General features: G+C 33.1%; 1 protein-coding gene across 6 annotated transcripts in view; it reads right to left on the bottom strand.

Moving 5' to 3' along the window:
• LOC126740476 (matrix metalloproteinase-14) overlaps positions 1 to 25,425 on the bottom strand; it is a 59,803-nt gene that overhangs the window by 21,785 nt on the left and 12,593 nt on the right. For all 6 annotated transcript variants that reach the window (XR_007661916.1, XR_007661917.1, XR_007661914.1 and 3 more), the window contains exons 2-7: positions 19,851 to 19,974; positions 13,936 to 14,040; positions 9,507 to 9,748; positions 9,039 to 9,257; positions 6,046 to 6,361; positions 5,754 to 5,994 (exon numbers count right to left, since the gene is read on the bottom strand). Coding sequence is in view for 2 of the 6 variants with exons in the window: in XM_050446508.1 (XP_050302465.1) it covers positions 5,754 to 5,994; positions 6,046 to 6,361; positions 9,039 to 9,257; positions 9,507 to 9,748; positions 13,936 to 14,040; positions 19,851 to 19,974 (1,247 nt within the window). In the remaining 4 variants the exon portion in view is untranslated. The remainder of the gene's footprint in view (positions 1 to 5,753; positions 5,995 to 6,045; positions 6,362 to 9,038; positions 9,258 to 9,506; positions 9,749 to 13,935; positions 14,041 to 19,850; positions 19,975 to 25,425) is intronic.

The raw sequence follows: 25,425 nt of genomic DNA, 5'->3' as shown, positions 1-25,425 counted from the left end.
CTTTTTCCAGGCAATTGAAGTATGGAGAAAAACTGCCTGGACTATCAAGAACTTACTGGAAAAAACTTACTTTCATTCCATAAATAAATAAATAAATTCTTTATTTGACTACTTCGTAAATTTTGTCTTTCAAATGATTGTCTTTGTTTTGGAGGAATTTTGCCCTTTTCCAGACAATTGAAGTCAAGGAAAAAACTGCCTGGCCTAAAAAGAATTTTCACCTGGAAAATCTTGTTTTTGTTCCAGGCAGTCGAAGGCAAAAACTGCCTGAACTATAAAGAGTTTTCTTCCTAAGATCTGGAAAAACTTGATTTTATTTCAGGCAACTGAAAGTACATTGAAACACTTAAAATGCCTGGAAAATGACCCAAATTCTTTTATACTCCTCCTTATTATGGAGGGAATTTAGAGCCTGCCTGGACTATCATAAATTTTCTGTCTAAATCCTGGAAAATCTTTTGTTATTCCAGGCAATTAACGGCAATTCGAAACATTTTAACGGCCTGGAAAATAAACCAAATTTCTTAATGATCCTCGTTGTTTTGGGGGTAATTTTGCCCTTTTCCAGGCATTTGAAGTCGGAAAAAAACGGCCTGGATTATCATGAATTTTCTGTCTAAAATCTGGATTAATTTTGTTTTTATTCCAGGCAGTTGAAGGTAGGTAAGTCGAAACACTTGGAAAATAAACCAAATTCTTTTATACACCTTCTTGTTTTATGGAAATTTTGGATTCTTTCAAGCAGTTGAAGTGCAAAAAAAAATTGCCTGAACCAACAAGAATTTTCTGCCTAAAATCTGGAAAATCGTGTTTTTATTCCAGGCAGTTAAAGGTAAATTAAAACATTTGATCTGTATGAAAAATTAACCAAATTGTTTAATGATCCTCCTTGTTTTGAGGCAATGGCGCCTATTTTCCAGGTAATTGAACCTTTTTGTCTTGGGGGTAATTTTGGCTTTTTCCAAGCATTTGAAGTCGGAAAAAACTGCCCATCGTGAAGTTTCTGCCTAAAGCCTGGAAAATCTTATTTTATTCCAGACAGTTGAAGGTAATTCAAAACACTTTAATTGTCTGGAAAAAAAACCAAATTCTTCAATTTCTTTGATGATGTTCCTAGTTTTAGAGGAGATTTGCTTTTTTCCAGACAGTGAAGAAAATTGCCTGAACCAACAAGAATTTTCTGCCTAAAATCTGGAAAATCCTGTTTTTATTGCAGGCAGTTGAAGGTAAATCGAAACACTTTAAATGCTTGGAAAACGACTCGGTTTTTTTGATGATCTTCCCGGTTTTATTTTTCCTGTTTCCAGACAGTTGGAGTCAGAAGGAAAATCTGACTGGGAGGTAAAAGAAGGAAAAACTGGATTAAGGTCCAGGCAGTTGAGGTTAAGATGACTGCCTCGTTTTGAAGGGAATTATGCCTTTTTTCCAGGCAGTTGAAGTTAAAATGGAAGGTAAAAATGGGGAAAAAGCTTGTTTAAAGTCCACGCAGTTGAGGTTAAGGTGAAAAAGTGTGATTGCCTGGAAAATGCCTTGTTTTGGTGATGATTCTGGCTTTTTCCAGGCACTTTTTTTCCGGCTTCAGCTAAATCGATTTTTTTTTTCCTGAAACCTGGAAAATTTTGTTTTTATTCCAGGCAGTTGAAGGTAAATCGAAACACTTTTAAAAAATGAACCAAATTCTTAAATTCTCTTCCTTGTTTTGGAGAAACGCTTCCTTTTTCCAGGCAAATTGAAGTATGGAGAAAAACTGCCTGGACTATCAAGAACTTACTGGAAAAAACTTGAAAAAATCTTACTTTCATTCCATAAATAAATAAATAAATTCTTTATTTGACTACTTCGTAAATTCTGTCTTTCAAATGATTGTCTTTGTTTTGGAGGAATTTTGCCCTTTTCCAGACAATTGAAGTCAAGGAAAAAACTGCCTGGCCTAAAAAGAATTTTCACCTGGAAAATCTTGTTTTTGTTCCAGGCAGTCGAAGGCAAAAACTGCCTGAACTATAAAGAGTTTTCTTCCTAAGATCTGGAAAAACTTGATTTTATTTCAGGCAACTGAAAGTACATTGAAACACTTAAAATGCCTGGAAAATGACCCAAATTCTTTTATACTCTTCCTTATTATGGAGGGAATTTAGAGTCTGCCTGGATTATCATGAATTTTCGGTCTAAATCCTGAAAAATCTTGTTGTTATTCCAGGCAATTAAAGGTAATTCGAAACATTTTAACGGCCTGGAAAATGAATCAAATTTCTTAATGATCCTCGTTGTTTTGGGGGTAATTTTGACCTTTTCCAGGCATTTAAAGTCGGAAAAAAACGGCCTGGATTATCATGAATTTTCTGTCTAAAATCTGGATTAATTTTGTTTTTATTCCAGGCAGTTGAAGGTAGGTAAGTCGAAACACTTGGAAAATAAACCAAATTCTTTTATACACCTTCTTCTTTTATGGAAATTTTGCGTTCTTTCAACTAGTTGAAGTACAAAAAAAATTTGCCTGGACCAACAAGAATTTTCTGCTTAAAATCTGGAAAATCGTGTTTTTATTCCAGGCAGTTGAAGGAAAATTAAAACACTTGAACTCTCTGAAAAATTAACCAAATTGTTTAATGATCCTCCTTGTTTTGAGGCAATGGCGCCTATTTTCCAGGTAATTGAACCTTTTTGTCTTGGGGGTAATTTTGGCTTTTTCCAAGCATTTGAAGTCGGAAAAAACTGCCCATCGTGAAGTTTCTGCCTAAAGCCTGGAAAATCTTATTTTATTCCAGACAGTTGAAGGTAATTCAAAACACTTTAATTGTCTGGAAAAAAAACCAAATTCTTCAATTTCTTTGATGATGTTCCTAGTTTTAGAGGAGATTTGCTTTTTTCCAGGCAGTTGAAGAAAATTGCCTGGACTACTAAGAATTTTCTGCCTAAAATCTGGACAATCCTGTTTTTATTACAGGCAGTTAAAGGTAAATCGAAACACTTTAAATGCCTGGAAAACGACTCGGTTTTTTTGATGATCTTCCCAGTTTTATTTTTCTTGTTTCCAGACAGTTGGAGTCAGAAGGAAAATCTGACTGGGAGGTAAAAGAAGGAAAAACTGGATTAAGGTCCAGGCAGTTGAGGTTAAGATGACTGCCTCGTTTTGAAGGGAATTATGCCTTTTTTCCAGGCAGTTGAAGTTAAAATGGAAGGTAAAAATGGGGAAAAAGCTTGTTTAAAGTCCACGCAGTTGAGGTTAAGGTGAAAGAGTGTGATTGCTTGAAAAATGCCTTGTTTTGGTGATAATTCTGGCTTTTTCCAGGCACTTTTTTCCGGCTTCAGCTAAAACGAATTTTCTTCCTGAAACCTGGAAAATCTTGTTTTTATTCCAGGCAGTTGAAGGTAAATCGAAACACCTTTAAAAAATTAACTAAATTCTTGAATACTCTTCCTTGTTTTGGAGAAACGCTTCCTTTTTCCAGGAAAACTGAAGTATGAAGAAAAACTGCCTGGATTATCACTTACTTACTGGCAAAAACTTGAAAAACCTTGCTTTCATTCCATAAATAAATAAATAAATAAATAAATTCTTTATTTGACTACTTCGTAAATTCTGTCTTTCAAATGATTGTCTTTGTTTTGGAGGAATTTTGCCCTTTTCCAGACAATTGAAGTCAAGGAAAAAACTGCCTGGACTAAAAAGAATTTTCACCTGGAAAATCTTGTTTTTGTTCCAGGCAGTCGAAGGCAAAAACTGCCTGAACTATAAAGAGTTTTCTTCCTAAGATCTGGAAAAACTTGATTTTATTTCAGGCAACTGAAAGTACATTGAAACACTTAAAATGCCTGGAAAATGACCCAAATTCTTTTATACTCTTCCTTATTATGGAGGGAATTTAGAGTCTGCCTGGACTATCGTGAATTTTCTGTCTAAATCCTGGAAAATCTTGTTGTTATTCCAGGCAATTAACGGCAATTCGAAACATTTTAACGGCCTGGAAAATAAACCAAATTTCTTAATGATCCTCGTTGTTTTGGGGGTAATTTTGCCCTTTTCCAGGCATTTGAAGTCGGAAAAAAACGGCCTGGATTATCATGAATTTTCTGTCTAAAATCTGGATTAATTTTGTTTTTATTCCAGGCAGTTGAAGGTAGGTAAGTCGAAACACTTGGAAAATAAACCAAATTCTTTTATACACCTTCTTGTTTTATGGAAATTTTGGGTTCTTTCAAGCAGTTGAAGTGCAAAAAAAAATTGCCTGAACCAACAAGAATTTTCTGCCTAAAATCTGGAAAATCGTGTTTTTATTCCAGGCAGTTAAAGGTAAATTAAAACATTTGATCTGTATGAAAAATTAACCAAATTGTTTAATGATCCTCCTTGTTTTGAGGCAATGGCGCCTATTTTCCAGGTAATTGAACCTTTTTGTCTTGGGGGTAATTTTGGCTTTTTCCAAGCATTTGAAGTCGGAAAAAACTGCCCATCGTGAAGTTTCTGCCTAAAGCCTGGAAAATCTTATTTTATTCCAGACAGTTGAAGGTAATTCAAAACACTTTAATTGTCTGGAAAATTAACCAACTTCTTTAATGATCCTCCATGTTTTAGAAGGAATTTTTGCTGTTTTCCAGGCATTGGAAATTGGAAAAACTGCCTGGACTATTCAGAATTATCTGCCTAAAGCCTGGAAAATCCTGTTTTTATTCCAGGCAATTGAAGGAAACTACTATTTTTATTATTTATCAAGCCGTTAAACGTAATAGTTTAACGGCTTGGTAAATAAATCAAACTCTTTGATACTCCTCCTTGTTTTTGAGGGAATTTTGTCTTTTGCAGGTAGTTGAAGCCGGGAAAAAAAACTGCCTCAATTGTTCTTCCTAAATCTAGAAAATTTAATTTTTATTTCAGGCAGTTGAAGGTCAATCAAAACAGCTTAACTGCCTGGAAAATGAGCCAAATTCTTAAATGATCTTCCTTGATTTGTAGAGAAATGTGCCTTTTTCAGGCAATTAAAGTCAAAGAAAACACTGCCTGGACTATCAAGAATTTTCTGCTTAAAATCTGGAAAGTCTTGTTTTTATTCCAGGCACTTGAAGCTAAATCGGAACATTTTAAATTGCCTGAAAAATAAATACTTCTAAGTTCTGTCTTATTTTTAATAGAACTTTGCCCTTTTCCAGGCATTAGAAGTTAAGAAAAAACTGCCTGGACAATAAGGAATTTTCTGCCTAAATCCTCAAAAATCTTGTATTTATTCTAGGCAGTTGAAAGTAAATTGGAACACTAACCGCCTGAAAAATGAAGCAAACTCTATTAATGCTCTCCCTTGTTTTGGACGGAATTTTGCCCCTTTCCAGACATTCAAAGTCAGGAAAAACTGGACTATCAAGAATATTCTGCCTAAAATCTGGCAAATCTTATTTTCATTCCTGGCAGTGATAAATCGAAAAACTTTAACTGCCTGGAAAATTACCCAAATTTTTTAATGATCCTATTTGTTTTTTAGAGAAATTTGCCTTTTTTCAAGCAATTGAAATCATGCAAAAAAACTGCCTGGACTATCAAGAAGTTTGGCAAAAAACCTGGAAAAAAGACAAAACTCTCCATGTCAATCAATTTTATTCCCTTCATATATAATCTCACTTTGATTCAATTTCTTCGCTTTTTTTCTACAAGCTTTTCCAATCTAACCTCACTTCTAGCCCTTGACAAATATCAAACAACTTCTCCACTCTTATCCGCCTCACTATCTCCCTAGAACAGTACTGCCTAGAAAAAAATGACTTACCGCCAGTACTTGGATCCCTTAAAGAAGTAACTCTTGCCATTTTTATACGTGAAAGCGGCATCGATATTCCCAGTGAGTCCAGGCCATCCCTCCGAAATCAACTTGGGATACCCAGGCGCCACACTTTCCTCGGTAAGCCTCCAGTACTTATCCCCTTTAAAAATGTACGTGTATCCCTCGGCAGAGTTGAAAATCGTATCGAAAGACGGATCCTTGCATAGGGAAGCGTCCGGAGCAGATCCTACAATCTCCCTTTTAATACAGTGCGCACTCACGAGTGATTTTTACTCACCACTATCTGGCCCGGGCACTTTCTTCGGCACGTCGTGACTCTCGTCGCCGGCATCATCAGAATCCACCGAGGGGGTATTCTTGGTGGTCTTTTTACCGTACAAAGCCTGGATCCCGTCCACGTCGTCCTGATCCAGGGTGAAAGCCGGATTGTAGCCTCTATAAAACGGCGCCATAAGGGCACTCCTCACGTCACTGTGGCTCAGACCCAGTGAGTGTCCGAACTCGTGGGCTGCCACTTGGAACAGGTTTGTACCTCTGTAGCTGTCGATCGTCCAGCTTTCGGATGCGTCAAAATGGGCGTCGCCACCGAAAACCTTTTTTAAGGGTTTTTTTTTTAATTATATTAGTATTATAGGTTTTGCTAAGGTTATATGGAGGGCTTTGCTCCTTGGAATTTTGAATTATTAGGGCCGTTGTAACGGTAGGAAACTCGGTAAGGGATAAATATGTAGGAGTTCGTAGGAAAATAACTAGAGGAACGTAGCGTTTGACGCATATAAGCACAGAAATATAGAGTTGAGTCGTTTATTTTAACTGCTTTTAGGACTCGGCAAAAGGAGTTGATATACAAAAAATCAGCTTTATAAAAGTTGCATAATAAAAGAGATAGTGAAACGTTAAATAACTGAAAAATAATAATATTAAAAAATGTTCTTACGGTTTATCAAAATTTGAGTTTGTATCAGTCTTTTAATAGTGCTCATTGCATTTGTCGGATTATTTTGTACGGAAATGATCCATGTTTACGAAAACAATGAACTAATGAAAATAACATTTACTTATAAGAGTAATAAAAAGAATTTAAATAACTTAGATATTACTTACAGGCATTTAAGTTAAGTTATAGAGATCCTTTAACTAATTAAGTACTTATTTTAGGCTCTCGAATTAATCAGCAAATTTCTTCCAGTCATTTGACGTACTTCTGTGATTGGTCACTTATTCTAGACCTTTGCGTTAATTAACAACTTGTTCCAGGCACTTACAATTCTTAATGAACTTAATGTCTTGGATTAGGAATCTCTTTAACCCAAAAACCTGAAAGTAGCCTTTAAGTTATTTAAAAAAGGCCTGAAAGAAGGATTTATAAGCTTGGACTAAGTGCCTTATATCTCCAAAACTATTGAAGATAAAAATGTGAAAATATCAGTTTTTTAATAAGGAAAGGGTGCCCTATAAATGTTATTTTAGGTAGAAAGCGATCCAGAAAAAACTTTCCAAGTTATTCAGGTCCAAAGTATAAGCAAGGATTTATTCTGTATACTGAGTATAAGAGTCTAAAAATGTAATGAGTTTCTACTGTAAGATTTCCAATCCTCTTTCAGGAAGTTAAAGACTCTAAAAAACTTGTTCCAGGCTTTCTAGGAACTTATTTAGAGGCAATTAAGGTTCTTAATATCCTGGACTAAGATTTTCAATAACCTGAAGGTATCCTTCAAAAAAATTTAAGTGCCTGAAAGAATGATTCATGAGCTTGGATTAGGTGGCTAATATCTTAAAAACTACTAAAGATAAAAATGTTAAATTAACAGTTTTGTAATAAGGAAAGAGTGCTCTATAAATGTTCCTTAAGGTATAAAGCGATTCAGGCAAAACTTTCCATATTATCTAGGTCCGAAGTCCAAGCGAGATTTATCCTCTATATTGAGTTTAAGGGTCCAAAAAGGTCACTTTGTCTGAATTTCTACCCCACGATTTTTAGGTATTTAAAGGGTTTATAAGAGCCTGGACTAAGTGAATTCTTAATTATAATCAGTTACTTATTCCAGAAATTTAAATTACTTACAGGCACTTAAATTATGTTTTCGTCCAGGCATATGAGGAACTTCCTTTCCCTTACTTAGAAATGCAATACTTTTCATAATATATAGTAATTCATTCATGTGCTTGAGAATTGAGCAATTAAAATGAATACACTTGTTCTATCAGGAGAGTCTTGGGAGGAAGTTAAAAATAAAACTATCCTTAACCTGGGATGAGTTTAAAATAGTAAATTAGGTTTAAATTTAACATAAAACACTGCTATGGAAACATATAGTATCAAACTAGAATTAATAATGATCATAGATAAAGGAACACTGGAAATCCAGTAATACCGTCTCCAATCGAAAAAAAAGATGCTTACTACAAGTCAAGTTAATATCTATTAATGGATTCTTACAGAACCCAGTCAACCAACTAATCCCGATTGAAGCATCATAATGTCTAGTAACTTCATTAATTAAATCTGATTTTTAATACATGTATTGTGGAAATATCCCTTAACAACTACATGATAAAATTATTTTATTACGTCACTTTCTAAAGAGTTGTATAATCCTGCTTTTTTTAGAAGAGATCTAAAGTTAGTATCCAAGAATGAATATCCAGTTAAGGGGTCTAGGCTTACCTAATACTATTTCGATTAACAATAATCCCATTGTCATTCTATAATAATGCTTTATATGTACACTCTGTACAACAGAACTTCTATTCAATGTAAATATTAGAAATAAAAGATCCATGTATGCGTTTAATGTAATTAAGAACATGAACATCCAAATACTTTGTATACTACTAGGACACATAATTATTACAAACGAGTTTCTCATTTTGACGCCCTGTATATTGAATACCGAGCGCCCAATTAAAAAATGCCATAACGAAAGTCGCATTATTTTGGTCCACCCTATATGTGGCCGGCGGATTGGCCTCTTTTTTCCGGACACCCTATATAAATAAATAAGGCTTGACGCATATAAAAGAAGAAATATCTAGGGGTTTGTATGAACATAACTAGGCGAACGATAAAGGAAAAAATATATAGGAGTTCGTAGGAAAATAACTAGGGGAACGTGACATGTGAGTTTCCACGCAACTTTCCACCTTCAAAATTCCCGGATCAGCCCATTAAAAACAAACATTAAACCTGGATCGGTCAAGTTTCTCACTTGACTGACCCCCTAAAAGTAAGCAAGCAAACGAAACATCCCAAAAAGCAAGCACACTTACTTTCCCAGGCAGTTGCGGCGTATATGGCGTGTAACCGGGATTAACCCGACCAACCGTGAACCAGGGATTCCCGAAGGTAAGCCAGGGATTGACGTATGCGTGTGACATACCCAAACCGGTGAGGTGATTCTGATGTCTGGTGGTGTGAGTGTACCACGGGTATTGGTGTGTGAGTGGTGGTGAGGAGGTTAAGTGTGAGTGCTGATACTGATCGGGTGGCTGTGTATCGAACGGTGAACAGTTGATGTTAGTGACATTTGACACATGAACAGTGAAAGGTTAACTGTGATCCCACCCTTTTTTTGGAAAATAATTAGAAAGAGGGTGGAGCAATTATTAAATGTTACCCTTTTTCTCTTAGACCAAAAAAACAACCTTCACCAAAACATTGAACTATCCATGTTGACCCTCCAAGTATTATAACTCAGAGGAAGATACATATAGGATGAGTATATAAAAAATACATACAGGAAAATAGGCGTGGGCCAAAGTGCCTCCCGGTCCATCGAAGGGATCGCCGTCTCCATGCTCCCCACTCTCGAAACGGATCTCGATGTGGACCTGTCCGGTTTTGGGGGTGAAAGTGAGATCGGTATAGTCGGTCCATACGTTGAACGCTCGTTGCACCTCCTCGTCCACGTCTTTCCTCTTCAGTTTCGGCGGGTATTTTGAAATTTTGTAGCTCAAGTTTTTCACTTTCCATCTGCTGCCTATAGGAGGAGAAAAGAAATAATTGTGAAATTGTACGGGTCTATTGGGAAAATGAATCGGGAACTAACGGTCGAGTCAGGAGAAGAAATATAAAATCAAGTGGAATTTACGAGGGTTTCATAGATGAATATTTTATTATAGTAAAATCAAGAAGGCTGTATATAGAGTGTCGGTTTTTTCTAAGGGAAAAATTCCCAACCGATTTAAATCAAGTAGAATTGACATGATAATAATGCCTTTTATAGGTGAGATGCGGTAGAAAGTGAATAAGTGCACTTTTTGCAATTAAATCAGCGTAAATGTCCCTCTGGGATCCATAAATCATGAACGATCGCTATGAAATATAATCTCCCGTCTGTATTTGGCCTGGATACGTTATAAAAGTAACATTTCCAAAATATCCAGAATGTTGGTGGAACGGGACATGCGGTAGAAAGTGAAAAAGTGCACTTTTTGCCATTAAATCAGCATAAATGTCCCTCTGGGATCCACAAAAAATGAAGAATCGCTATGAAATATGATCTCCCGTCTGTATTTGGCCTGAATACGTTATAAAAGTAACATTTCCAAAATATCCAGAATGTTGGTGGAGCCTAAGATGCGGTAGAAAGTGAAAAAGTGCACTTTTTGCCCTTAAATCAGCATAAATGCCCCTCTGGGATCCACAAATCATGAACGATCGCTATGACATATGATCTCCCGTCTGTATTAGGCCTGGATACATTATAAAAGTAACATTTCCAGAATATCCAGAATGTTGGTGGATCGTGAGATGCGGTAGAAAGTGAAAAAGTGCACTTTTTGCCCTAAAATTAGCATAAATATCCCTCTGGGATCCACAAAACATGAACGATCGCTATGAAATATAATCTCCCGTCTGTATTTCACCTGGATATGTTATAAAAGTAACATTTCCAGAATATCCAGAATGTTGGTGGAACCTAAGATGCGGTAGAAAGTGAAAAAGTGCACTTTTTGCCATTAAATCAGCATAAATGTCCCTCTGGGATCCACAAATTATGAACGATCGCTATGAAATCTAATCTCCCGTCTGTATTTCACCTGGATATGTTATAAAAGTAACATTTCCAGAATATCCAGAATGTTGGTGAAACGTGAGATGCGGTAGAAAGTGAAAAAGTGCACTTTTTGCCCTAAAATTAGCATAAATATCCCTCTGGGATCCACAAAACATGAACGATCGCTATGAAATATAATCTCCCGTCTGTATTTCACCTGGATACGTTATAAAAGTAACATTTCCAAAATATCCAGAATGTTGGTGGAACCTAAGATGCGGTAGAAAGTGAAAAAGTGCACTTTTTGCCCTTAAATCAGCATAAATGTCCCTCTGGGATCCACAAATTATGAACGATCGCTATGAAATATAATCTCCCGTCTGTATTTGGCCTGGATACGTTATAAAAGTAACATTTCCAAAATATCCAGAATGTTGGTGGAACCTAAGATGCGGTAGAAAGTGAAAAAGTGCACTTTTTGCCATTAAATCAGCATAAATGTCCCTCTGGGATCCACAAATTATGAACGATCGCTATGAAATCTAATCTCCCGTCTGTATTTCACCTGGATATGTTATAAAAGTAACATTTCCAGAATATCCAGAATGTTGGTGAAACGTGAGATGCGGTAGAAAGTGAAAAAGTGCACTTTTTGCCCTAAAATTAGCATAAATATCCCTCTGGGATCCACAAAACATGAACGATCGCTATGAAATATAATCTCCCGTCTGTATTTCACCTGGATACGTTATAAAAGTAACATTTCCAAAATATCCAGAATGTTGGTGGAACCTAAGATGCGGTAGAAAGTGAAAAAGTGCACTTTTTGCCCTTGAATCAGCATAAATGTCCCTCTGGGATCCACAAATTATGAACGATCGCTATGAAATATAATCTCCCGTCTGTATTTGGCCTGGATATGTTATAAAAGTAACCTTTCCATAATATACAGAATGTTGGTGAAACGTGAGATGCGGTAGAAAGTGAAAAAGTGCACTTTTTGCCATTAAATCAGCATAAATGTCCCTCTGGGACCACAAATTATGAACGATCGCTATGAAATATAATCTCCCGTCTGTATTTCACCTGGATACGTTATAAAAGTAACATTTCCAAAATATCCAGAATGTTGGTGGAACCTAAGATGCGGTAGAAAGTGAAAAAGTGCACTTTTTGCCCTTAAATCAGCATAAATGTCCCTCTGGGATCCACAAATTATGAACGATCGCTATGAAATATAATCTCCCGTCTGTATTTGGCCTGGATACGTTATAAAAGTAACATTTCCAAAATATCCAGAATGTTGGTGGAACCTAAGATGCGGTAGAAAGTGAAAAAGTGCACTTTTTGCCATTAAATCAGCATAAATGTCCCTCTGGGATCCACAAATTATGAACGATCGCTATGAAATCTAATCTCCCGTCTGTATTTCACCTGGATATGTTATAAAAGTAACATTTCCAGAATATCCAGAATGTTGGTGAAACGTGAGATGCGGTAGAAAGTGAAAAAGTGCACTTTTTGCCCTAAAATTAGCATAAATATCCCTCTGGGATCCACAAAACATGAACGATCGCTATGAAATATAATCTCCCGTCTGTATTTCACCTGGATACGTTATAAAAGTAACATTTCCAGAATATCCAGAATGTTGGTGGAACCTAAGATGCGGTAGAAAGTGAAAAAGTGCACTTTTTGCCATTAAATCAGCATAAATGTCCCTCTGGGACCACAAATTATGAACGATCGCTATGAAATATAATCTCCCGTCTGTATTTCACCTGGATATGTTATAAAAGTAACCTTTCCATAATATACAGAATGTTGGTGAAACGTGAGATGCGGTAGAAAGTGAAAAAGTGCACTTTTTGCCCTTAAATCAGCATAAATGTCCCTCTGGGATCCACAAATTATGAACGATCGCTATGAAATATAATCTCCCGTCTGTATTTGGCCTGGATACGTTATAAAAGTAACATTTCCAGAATATCCAGAATGTTGGTGAAACGTGAGATGCGGTAGAAAGTGAAAAAGTGCACTTTTTGCCATTAAATCAGCATAAATGTCCCTCTGGGATCCACAAATTATGAACGATCGCTATGAAATATAATCTCCCGTCTGTATTTCACCTGGATATGTTATAAAAGTAACATTTCCAGAATATCCAGAATGTTGGTGAAACGTGAGATGCGGTAGAAAGTGAAAAAGTGCACTTTTTGCCATTAAATCAGCATAAATGTCTCTCTGGGATCCACAAATTATGAACGATCGCTATGAAATATAATCTCCCATCTGTATTTGGCCTGGATACGTTATAAAAGTAACATTTCCAAAATATCCAGAATGTTGGTGGAACCTAAGATACGGTAGAAAGTGAAAAAGTGCACTTTTTGCCCTTAAATCAGCATAAATGTCCCTCTGAGATCCACAAAACATGAACGATCGCTATGAAATATAATCTCCCGTCTGTATTTCACCTGGATATAATATAAAAGTAACATTTCCAGAATATCCAGAATGTTGGTGAAACGTGAGATGCGGTAGAAAGTGAAAAAGTGCACTTTTTGCCATTAAATCAGCATAAATCTCCCCCTGGGATCCACAAATCATGAACGATCGCTATGAAATATGATCTCCCGTCTATAATTGATCTGGATACGTTATAAGAGCAACATTTCCACAATATCGAGAATATTACTGCAAGCTGAAATGCGGTGGAAAGAGAAAAATATGTACTTTACACCCTCTAGCACATGACAACTAAACAGAAAAACTACAAGTAAATTGTTACATAAATTTCCAATAACTCCTTTAAACCATAACAAATAATTATAACTTTTTAACATTAAAGATGCATATCTAAATAATTAATTAAACGAAACCGTAATTAATTTTAATATGATTTAAACAATGATGGCACGAATTTGAACGAGAACCTAATAATTGAAAATTAAACTAACGGTATGAATAATTACGATTTTTCTTTGCTTTTTAATGTGTTTATTTAAATAAACGTGCGCTGTATGTTTAATGGTTGCCCTAAGGACGTGCCGACGTTACAAATTTAATTTATAGACCTATAAAATGTTTTTTGTGCTCTAAAGACACGTTCGGACAGTTAAAGAGGTGACTTTTTATGAGTGAGTCATAACTAAAGGAATTCTTACCTTGAAGGGCGTATCTTTTGGCCCTATTGTCCCCCGTGCCCACCTTGTCTTTTACACCGCATCTGGGTAAGGCCATAGTTTCCAAAGTCTTATCGTCCAATTCGCCTGTAATTAAAAAAAATAAAATATATGCCTGCGTAATCTTCAAATACGTGTTAAGGTTACGCACCGAACCCCCATAATAGCAAACAACGCATCTTTATGTGTTTTTTCGATAAAACCGTCGAATTATTGATAATAGTAATAATAATTTTTAATAATAACCGATTAATATTGGGTGAAGGTCCTTCAAAAGTACCAGCATTTTAAGTTGCACAATGTGAATAAATGTTAATTTTGATGATGTTGGTGTCATCAGAGAATTCCTGTCTGGTTGGATAACAGTGATAATTTTACCTGTTTCACATAAGCAGTATTGACCAGGCTCGATTGATCTCATCTGCAAATTAGAGAGACCTGCCAAGAGAGGATAAGTACAGTCATATCGAACTTGCTTGACTGATAAGTTTCTCGTGATTACAATCTCTGATAATCAAGGTACTGTCGTCAGCAAATAGTTCAGTTGGATCAGAGAAAGAAAAATTTCTCGAAAAACGATTGAAATTCTTCGGGATAAACTCATTGGATACCTATTGCAGCGTTTTTTCCAATAAAAATCGAACTTGACTTAATTAGAAAAATTTTGGAACACAGCTTCAGATATTCTTAAGAATAAACTGGTCGAATGTAAGGATGTTAGAGATTTGATAGTTGGAACACAGGTTCTTCTAATAAAATTATTTAATCAATATTTCAGCGTTTAAAAAAAAAACATGAATATGAAGAAATTAGCGTTGCAAATAAAAAAAAACAATTATAGGAAGAAATTGCTCGTATGTTAGAAACCAAGCAAGTTAGAGATTTAAAAATCGGAATACAGCTTCTTTAAATAAAATCATTTTTCCATGTTTTCCAAGGGTTTTAAAAAAATGTGAAATTAGCCTTGAATAATAAATTTCTAGGGAATATATCTAAAACCAAAGGAGTTAGAGATTTGAGAATTCGAACACAGTTCCCTCGAATAAAATCAGTATATACCTATTTCCGCGTTTTTTCCAATTTTTTTTAAAAAATGAGTAAATTTGCCTTGAAAATCAACATTTTGGAACGCAGCATTAAAGTTGTTATGAACAAACTGCTCATATCTCTGAAACCAAGAAAGCCAGAGATTTATGAACAAGAACACGGCTTCTTCTAATAAAATCATTAAACACAAAGCCAGAGATTTGAAGATTGGAGCACACCTTCCTCTAATAAAATGATTGAACACATATTTTATCGTTTTTTCCAAAACATTTTTAAAAATAAGAAAATTGACGTTACAATTATCGAATTTTGGAACACAGCTTCAGGCAGTCTTAAAGACAATCTGCCTTGAAACAAAGACAAAGCCGTCATCAAAAACTCTATTTAGGAAGCAAAAGTCAATGAAATCAAGGGTTGGTTTTTGAAAGAAAACCTTAAAATAAGCGTGGCACAAATGTTTTAAATGTATAGTTTGGTCCTGGTCAAAAAATATAACTGATGATGGCCACTCAAAATCGAACATCGGATTTTAACGTTAATAAAGATGGAAGCGAGAATTTCAATCACAAATAGCTTTAAGAATAAAGTAATTTTTTTCAATAGGGAAAATGCCTTTTATTTAATATAAGGCATTTACTTGTAATTCCAGGCCAGTTGACGTAGTTATTCTTCTTTTCCAGGCATTTTACTATTTTTTTAAATTCAATCAACTGCCTAAAATGAATCAGGAACTCCTCTATATTAACGTAAAAAAAAAGTGGCTTCTAAGTTATGCCCAAAAAAATCCAATTTTGGGCACAACTGTCTCTAAAACCAAGACACTTATTTCAGCGATTTTTCCAATAAAAATTACAATTATTTTACCATTTTTTCTTTTCTAGACTTTTAAATAGTGAAAAATTAGTTATGAAAAGTGAATAAAATTTCTTAACAAAAAAAAAAGAATTTTTAGGGACAAAATGTCGCTATATCTCTAAAACCAATAAAAATTAGAACGCAACTCCCTTTAATAAAATCGTTCAATCAGCAGCATTTTTTTTTCAAAAACATTTAAAAATTGAGTAAATTTTCTTTAAAATCGATGATTTCGGAACGCAGCTTTTAAAGTTGTTATGGACAAACTGCTCATATTTTTAAAACTAAGAAAGCCAAAGATTTGAAAGTTGAAACGCAGTTTCTTTTAATAAAATCATTGAACCTCTATTTCGAGGAGGTTTTTTTCAACAAAAAAATTTTAATGAAGAAATTAGCCTTGTAAGTGGAAAAAACTATAAATTCATTCAAATAAAAATAAAAAATTCTTAGAGACCAATTGTTCATATTTCGAAAACCAAGGAAGCTAGAGATTTGAAAATTGCAACACAGTTATTGAACACCTATTTTACCATATTTTTCCGAATTTTTTAAAGTGAAAAATTAGCCTTGAATGTTTAAAGAAATTTCTTAAAAAAAATAATTTCTTCTAGGGACAAAATGTCTATATTTCTAAAACCAACAATGATAGATCTCTGAAAATTTGAACATAGCTTCCTCTAATAAAAATACTAAACACCTATTTGCGCGTTTTTTCCAAGCATTTTTTAAAAAGGTGTAAATTTGCCTTAAAAAGAAAAATAAACTGGAACATAGCTTTAAACGTTCTCATGGACAAACTCCTTCAATAAATATCTTTGAAACTAAGAAAGCTAGTGATTTAAAAGTTGCAACACAGTTTTTTCTAATTAAAACATTGAATCCCCATTTCAGCGTTTTTTAATAAAAAAAGTTTTTGCAAGTTAAAAAAAATTTTATTCTTAGGAACAAATTGCTCATATCTCTGAGACTAGGCAAGTTGAAGATGTGAAAATCGAAACACAGCTTCTTCATATAAATTCCATAGACACCTATTTTACCATTTTTTTACAAAACTTTTAAAATTAGTTTTGAAAAGTGAAAGAAATTTCTATGAAAAAAAATAATTTTATAGGAACAAAATGTCTATATCTCTAAAACCAACCAAAATAGAGACATCAAAATTGATATGCAGCTTCCTCTAATAACATCTTAGGTTACATATTTCATAATATTTCAAAACTTTGCAAAAATTGAAAAATCTTATCCTAAATAAACCTCAAATACCAAGTTTTAATGAAATCAGACCCGTAGGAATAAAGTTTTAATAGTCACGTGACCTTAAAACTCAATATTTCAAAAATTTGTTAATAATCAATAATTATTTCCTAAATAAATTCCAAATACCAAATTTCAATCCAACCGGACCCATAGGACAAACGTTTTGATAGTCACGTGACTTTAAACTCAATAATTTAAAAATTTGATCCAAACCAATAATTATTTCCTAAATAAACTCCAAATACCAAATTTGAATAAAATCGGACCCATAGGAAAAAAGTTTTGGTTGTCACGTAACCCTAAAAGTCAATATTTTAAAAATGTTCAAAAAATTAATAATTATACCCTAAATCAAACCTAAATAACAAATTTCATTCAAATCGGGCAAATACCAAAAAAGTTTACCACATACAATAATAATACCCATTAAATCCCGATTAGATTTTTTTTTTTATCATTAGGACCCACTGTGTTGTAATTTTTGTCTAGCAAAATGCCTTGTATAAACCACTGTGTCGCATGAATATTATAATAATGCACGGAAAATGCTAAAACGTCAAAACGTTGCGAATTATCACGGCTAAAAAAACCCGATTTGGTAAAAGATATGCACATATTCGGATTCTCCAGAGTCTCTTGAATAATTCCGTATCAATTTCAGGAAGTTCTGAGCTATTTTAAGCATTTTATCAATGAAATTAGGAAGCAAGTCCGAGCCGATTCATCCACGTTGTCAAAATCGCCGTAAAAGTCGGCATTCAACTCGCGTGTAGACGTCAAAATCGACCATTTTCAGACGATGATTTCGGGTATAAAAAAAGGTTTTTATCTTATGATTTGTATATGGACAAATAGTATAAAGCCTTAGGAACAGTTTAACATCAATTCTGGACCGATTCCAATCGGTTTTAGTAGTTAAATTTCGATTATAAAAAGGGTCTTTTTTTCGGCGAAAATCGCGGTTTCCGTTGCCATGGAGATGCGGCCATGGGCGACTTTGAGAATTCGTCAGTGTGCAGGGTGATTTTTGGCGATTTTTCGTGCTTGGGACTTTTTTGAAAAAAAAATACTTTTAGGGTACTTGTAAAAATAATGAAAAAAATAAATTTTAGTATGTTATAGTAAAATGAATGGCGCATCTGCTTGATTGGTTTTGGTTTATCTATAACTTACAGGGTGCTCACAATTAATTTCCAAAGTCAAAAAATGTTAAAAAATTCATAACTCAAAAACGGTTTTACTTAGAAGTACGGTTAATATTGCAAAACATTCTTCTTGTCACACGCTACAAACAGTCCAAAAGCCATTTGGTTCTAGGGGGCGCCACTAAAAAGTTATTAGGGCTGGAAAAAAAAAGTATAAAAAAGGGTATTTTTGACTTAGCATTGCTCACCCTGTATAAATTATAGCGTTAAACTTAATACGCCGTTTTATTTGGAAAGAATGGAGGTGTAATTAATCTAAATAAAATTTTTCTAAATTTTGCACCATAAAAATTTTATCCTGAAAAAACTAAAAAAATCAATTTTTTGAGGTTTTTTTGATTTTTCGCCCAAAAGATACTATTTTTTTAAAAAAAATTCTTAATAAAATTTCTTGCTCCCAATAAGGCGAACATATCTTCTGTGAGTCATTATTTCCGGAAAGATACCGTTAAACCGTCAGAGGAGCTAGAATATCACACTATACCGCACTGTCTCACGTAAACTCTAATCGATCTGTAGAGTTTCATAATATTCAAAGAATCTATATCGAATCAAAACTGGAAAAATTGGACAAAAATTTTTTTTTTAATTTGAAAGCATCCTAGTCCTAAACAAAAAAACAAATAAAAATTTGTAAATAATCATGTTGTAGCCTTATATTCCTTGATTATAAAAAGTTAAACGTCTTTTCTCTAACCTAGATACAACCAAAGTTATAAGCACTTTTGTCCGGCGGGTCTGAATTTTGTGCGAAAACTCCCCTGCGGGAGAGCCCTTCCATTAGAGCTTCGCTCTAATAATAAAAGCATTGGACACCTATTTTACAATTTTTTTCTAAAACCTTGTAGTAAGTAACCTAAACCAAGTGTAGAAATTAGCATTGAAAAGTGAATTGTGAATTTTGAAACACAGCTTTAAAAGTTCTTCAGAACAAACTGGTCATATCTCTGAAACTAAGGAAGCTAGAGATTTAAAGTTTGGAACACAGTTTTTTCTAATAAAATCATTGAATCCCTATTTCAGTGTTTTTTTTTTTTAAATTAAAATGAAAAAATTGGCCTTGTAAGTTGAACCAAACATTAAATTAAAGTCCTAGGAACAATTTGCCCATAACGGAACCAAGCAAATGAGAGATTTGAAAACTGAAACACATCTTCCTCCAATAAAATCATCGGACATCTATTTTAGCGTTTAAAACAAAACAAAAATAAAAAAATTAGAGCGTTGATAAAAAAAGTCTTAGGAACGAATTGCTTATATTCCAGACACCAAGAGAACTAGAGACATGAAAATTGAAACAGAGCTTCCTTTAGTAAAACCGTTAAACACCCATTACAGCGTTTTTTTTACAAAACATTATATAAAAGTGAAAACATTTGCCTTAAGAATTGATTTTGGAACGCAGCTTTAAAAGTTCTTCAGGACAAACTGCTCATATATCCAAGAGGGCTAGACATTTAAAAATTAGAACACAGCTTCTCCTAATAAAACAATTATTGATTCCGTAAAAATCTATATAACATAAATTATTACCTGTGACATCTAATCCGGCAAAATTCTGAAAATCCTCCACCGCTTTCTTAAAGCTACTCTCGTCCAACAATTGACTGGAATTGGCTTTCACTGGGCCCAAGTAACCGAACTGGGACAGATAGAGCTGAAATTGCATTAAAATAAATAAATATACATACAATAAAACCACCGAGGTGGTCGATAATAATAAAAAAAAATTATACGAAAAGGAAGTGATGTCCTTCACGGCCAGGTACTAACCACTAATATTAATGTGTCAATGGAAGATGATTATATTTTATAAAAACGTACATTTTCCGCGGAAAAAAAAAGCCGATTGGTATTGAAAAGTCGTGCTTGCGTTTTAATATTTAATCGTCGGTCTTTGTGTTATAAAATAATAATAATTGTGGATTGTGAGCACGTGTCCGTTTTGGTATAACGGAGAGTATGGGAATCGCGTTGAATAACAATTTTTGATATCGTATAAGGGGATAGCATTAAAGGCTTTTAAGCTGGTTTAACGAGGGAATTATGGGTTTATTAAATGAGTCAATTAGAGCGAAAGGGCTATCAAGTACATACTTTATCCCGTTCTAGGTCTTTCTTTTCTTATTTGTCTTGTTTATTAGTCAATCTTTGCTAAGTAGCCTAATAATATATTTGTTTAGTTTCTAATCTATTTTCTCATTTAAAATTAAGTTTTTGTATTTTTTCCTGCTGTTACATTTTTTTTTCACTTATTTTCTAAATATTATGATTTTTTTTAAAATATTTCCTGGAAAAATTATTTTTACTGCTTGAAATTGAGAGAAATTCAATTTTAATGTCTTCAGAAAAAATTAATCATATTTTAATTACCTACAAGTAATACCTCTCTTTTATTTTTCATTTGTCTTCCTTTTCGTCATCTCTTTCTCCTACTCTTTTATTAAAATTTAATTTTATAGTTCCTATGTTTAATTTATTTTTTACTTGTACTGTTTAGGGGAGGCTGTGAAGTAGAAAGAGAAGAATAGCTCAACTGTCTATAGAAGAAAGAAATTAATCATTTCTTACAATAAATTTTGTACGTTATTATATTTAGTGCCTTCTTATAGGAACAACATGCAAATGTTTAATTTTGGAAAATATAATTAAAATATTTTTACTCCTTGGACAATTAATTTTAATATTACTCTATGGAGAAAAAAAATTAAATTTTCAACTGTCTCTCCTTTTTCCATACTATTCAATCGTTTATAATTTTTTTTAAAGATTTTTAATTTCACACATATTTGTCTCATATAACTGCGTTATTAATTAGTTCCGTGTTCAATGTTTTAATTAATTTTTTATTTGTCTTGTTCTTATATATTTTTTTTCTTTATTTTGTGTATCTCTTAGTACGTATTTACTCAATTATTTATGTTGTGAATCAGTTTTCATAACGTATTTTATCTCTTTTGCTTATAATGTCATACAAATATTATACTTATTTTATTTCCTTTCTGTCACCTTTTGTCTTATATTTTCTCTTACATCGAGTCTCTTTTTTCCATTTTTGAACTTTCATTTAATTACTCAATTTTTATTTAAACTAGTAATGTCATTTTAATTGGTTTTCTAGAAAATCTTCTAAATTAAAAAAATAAAATTTTGTAATATTTTCTTGCTCTATTCGGCTTGAATGTTCAAGAGTCTTTAATGAAAATTGTTCAGAATACTTTTCTGAATATTCTGCTTTTTATCTCATCAAAATATTCCAAGTAGTTTTCTAGTTTTGACACTTTGATGTGAGTGTTCACCTTGAAGGCCAAACTTCTTCATTGGACACTACCATGTAAAAAAAAAATATATTTCCAAAACTGTTGATTAAATGTTCTTAACTCTTGAATAATAATTGTTAAGAATACTTTACTGAATATTCTGCTTCTTATTTCATCAAAATATTCCAAGTAGTTTTCTAGTTTTGGGACTTTGATGTGAGTGGTCACCTTGAAGGCCAAACTTCTTCATTGGACACTTCCGTCTAAGAACAAAGATATTTCCAAAACTGTTGCTTGGATATTCTTAACTCTCCAATAATAATTGTTAAGAATACTTTACTGAATATTCTGCTTCTTATTTCATCAAAATATTCCAAGTAGTTTTCTAGTTTTGGAACTTTAATGTGAGTGGTCACCTTAAAGGGCAAACTTCTTCATTAGAGACTACCATCTAAGAACCAAAATATTTCCAAAAATGTTGCTTGGATATTCTTAATCCTTGAATAATAATCATTAAGAATACTTTTCTGAATATTCTGCTTTTTATTTCATCAAAATATTCCAAGTAGTTTTCTAGTTTTGGGACTTTGATGTGAGTGGTTACCTTGAAGGGCAAACTTCTTCATTGGACACTACCATGTAAAAAAAAAAAATATTTCCAAAACGGTTGATTACATGTTCTTAACCCTCGAATAATAATTGCTAAGAATACTTTTCCAAATATTCTGCTTCTTATTTCATCATAATATTCCAAGTAGTTTTCTAGTTTTGGAACTTTGATGTGAGTGGTCACCTTAAAGGGCAAACTTCTTCATTAGAGACTACCATCTAAGAACCAAAATATTTCCAAAAATGTTGCTTGGATATTCTTAATCCTTGAATAATAATCATTAAGAATACTTTTCTGAATATTCTGCTTTTTATTTCATCAAAATATTCCAAGTAGTTTTCTAGTTTTGGGACTTTGATGTGAGTGGTCACCTTGAAGGCCAAACTTCTTCATTGGACACTACCACCTAAGAACAAAGATATTTCCAAAACTGTTGCTTGGATATTCTTAACCCTCGACTAATAATTGTTAAGAATACTTTACTGAATATTCTGCTTTTTATTTCATCAAAATATTCCAAGTACTTTTTTAGTTTTCGGACTTTGATGTGAGTGATCACCTTGAAGATCAAGCTTCTTTCTTAAACACTACTACCCAAAAACTTGGATAGTTCAAAAACTATGTTTTTGGATCTTAAACATTATTTGCGTAGAAAACATTTTTGAATATTATGATTTTTATTTCAACAGAATATTCCAAGTAGTTTTTTTGCAAGATTTCAAACCTTAAAATAAGAAAATAACTTCCTTGGACATTACCACTGAAAAATTCAAATAATTCCAAAAGTATCACTTTTATTTTCTCGAGCCTTAGGCAACATTTATAGAGAACACTTTTTTGAATGTCCTGATTTTTATTTCACAAGAATATTCCCGCTAATGTTTAATGCACATTCACATTTCCGGTGTGAATTTCTGAATCAGGCACTTAAAACCTCCTTAGTCACAAGTATTGACACCTTTACGATAAATTACGCTAAATAATGAGTCATCATCTTATTATAAATAATAATGTCCAATTTTGCTACAAAATATTTCAATTTTGCGTTTTCCAAACCGGTTTCTAGTAACAATATTGGTTTTGTAGTATAATTGACCTTGATAAGGTTAAAAAGTTATGTTTAAAATAATATTACTCATATGGCTACCGAGAACAATTAGCCAAATATAGTGAAATCAACCATTTTGTAGGTAGCATTAAGAACTCCACTCATTCATTTATATGATTGAATCATTGCGGAGAAAGGTGCCACATCTCAATAAAACGTATGATATTCTTGGTTTCGTGACTGATTAATAAAACAAAAATTTACACCGTATAGTGCGGCGTTATCACGCTCAATAAATATTGACAGATCAAATAAGATTTTGTCAATAATAAAAAGTGCTGCAACTGATAGTAGTTGTTTGCTCGCCTTCTACATTGTCGAAAGCCTTTGTAAAGTGTGATAAAATAACTTTACCTTGAATTTTTCGTGGTGAGTGTTTGGGAAATTTTGGTTTGTTTTTTTGGGTGACCCGGTTTGGGTTGGTTATCTAGTTAAACGTGTAAGTGTGACAAATTTGCCTTTTTTTTCTTTAATTCGGTCAAAGGCACAAATTTAGAATGAAATGCATTGTAGAACATTTAGGTTCAAGAGAATTAAAGCCATAGAGCAGAGGAGTTCGAGGAAATTTGACCTGTGAGGTGACCACTTACGTTAAACTTAAAAATCTAAAAACCTATTTGGAATATTTTCATGAATTAAAAGGCATAGGATTCAAAGAAATATTTTGCGGAAATAATGTTTAAGGTCCAAAACGATTTAATCAACCGTTTTTGAAATATCCAACTTTTTGGGTAGTAGTGTCCTAGGACGACGTTTGACCAAGATCCACTCAGATCAAAGTCCTAAAACTAGAAAACTACTCGGAATATTTTGATGAAATAAGACGCAGGATATTCAGAAAAGTGTTCTTAATAATTATTGTTTAAGGGTTAAGAGTATTCAAGCAACAGTTTTGGAAGTATCTTCATTTTTAAATGATAGTGTCCCATGAAGAAGTTTGGCCTTCAAGGTGGCCACTCACATCAAAGTTCTAAAACTAGAAAACTACTTGGAATATTTTAATGAAATAAAAAGAAGAATATTCAGAAAAGTATTTGTAATAAATATTGTTCAAGGATTAAAAATCTCCAATGAACAGTTTTGGAAATATCTTAATTTTTAGATGGTATTGTCTAATGAAGAAGTTTGGCCTTCAAGGTGACCACTCACTTTAAAGTCCCAAATCTAGAAAACTACTTAAAATATTTTGATGAAATAAAAAGCAGAATATTCAGAAAAGTATTTTTAACAAATAATATTTAAGGATTAAGAATCTCCAATCAACAGCTTTGAAAATATCTTCATTTTTAAATGGTATTGTCCAATAAAGAAGTTTGGCCTTTAAGGCGAACACTCACATCAAAGTTCCATATCTGGAAAACTATTTGGAATATTTTGATGAAATAAAAAGAAGAATATTCAGAAAAGTATTTTTAATAAATATTATTTAAGGGTTAAGAATATTCAATGAATAGTTTTGGAAATATCCTCATTTTTAAATGATAGCGTCCTGTAAAGAAGTTTGGCCTTCAAGATGGCCACTCACATCAAAGTCCTAAAACTAGAAAACTACTTGGAATATTTTGATGAAATAAAAAACAAAATACTAAGAAAAGTATATTTAACAAATAATATTTAAGGATTAAGAATCTCCAATCAACAGTTTTGAAAATATCTTCATTTTTAGATGGTATTGTCTAATGAAGAAGTTTGGCCTTCAAGGTGACCACTCACTTTAAAGTCCCAAATCTAGAAAACTACTTGAAATATTTTGATGAAATAAAAAGCAGAATATTCAGAAAAGTATTTTTAACAAATAATATTTAAGGATTAAGAATCTCCAATCAACAGCTTTGAAAATATCTTCATTTTTAAATGGTATTGTCCAATAAAGAAGTTTGGCCTTTAAGGCGAACACTCACATCAAAGTTCCATATCTGGAAAACTATTTGGAATATTTTGATGAAATAAAAAGAAGAATATTCAGAAAAGTATTTTTAATAAATATTATTTAAGGGTTAAGAATATTCAATGAATAGTTTTGGAAATATCCTCATTTTTAAATGATAGCGTCCTATAAAGAAGTTTGGCCTTCAAGATGACCACTCACATCAAAGTCCTAAAACTAGAAAACTACTTGGAATATTTTGA

The sequence above is a fragment of the Anthonomus grandis genome, chromosome 9 (assembly GCF_022605725.1).
Source record: "Anthonomus grandis grandis chromosome 9, icAntGran1.3, whole genome shotgun sequence".
Classification (NCBI taxonomy): domain Eukaryota; kingdom Metazoa; phylum Arthropoda; class Insecta; order Coleoptera; family Curculionidae; genus Anthonomus; species Anthonomus grandis.
Note: the sequence above shows the minus strand (reverse complement) of the source record. Positions and strands in the feature narration are given on the sequence as shown.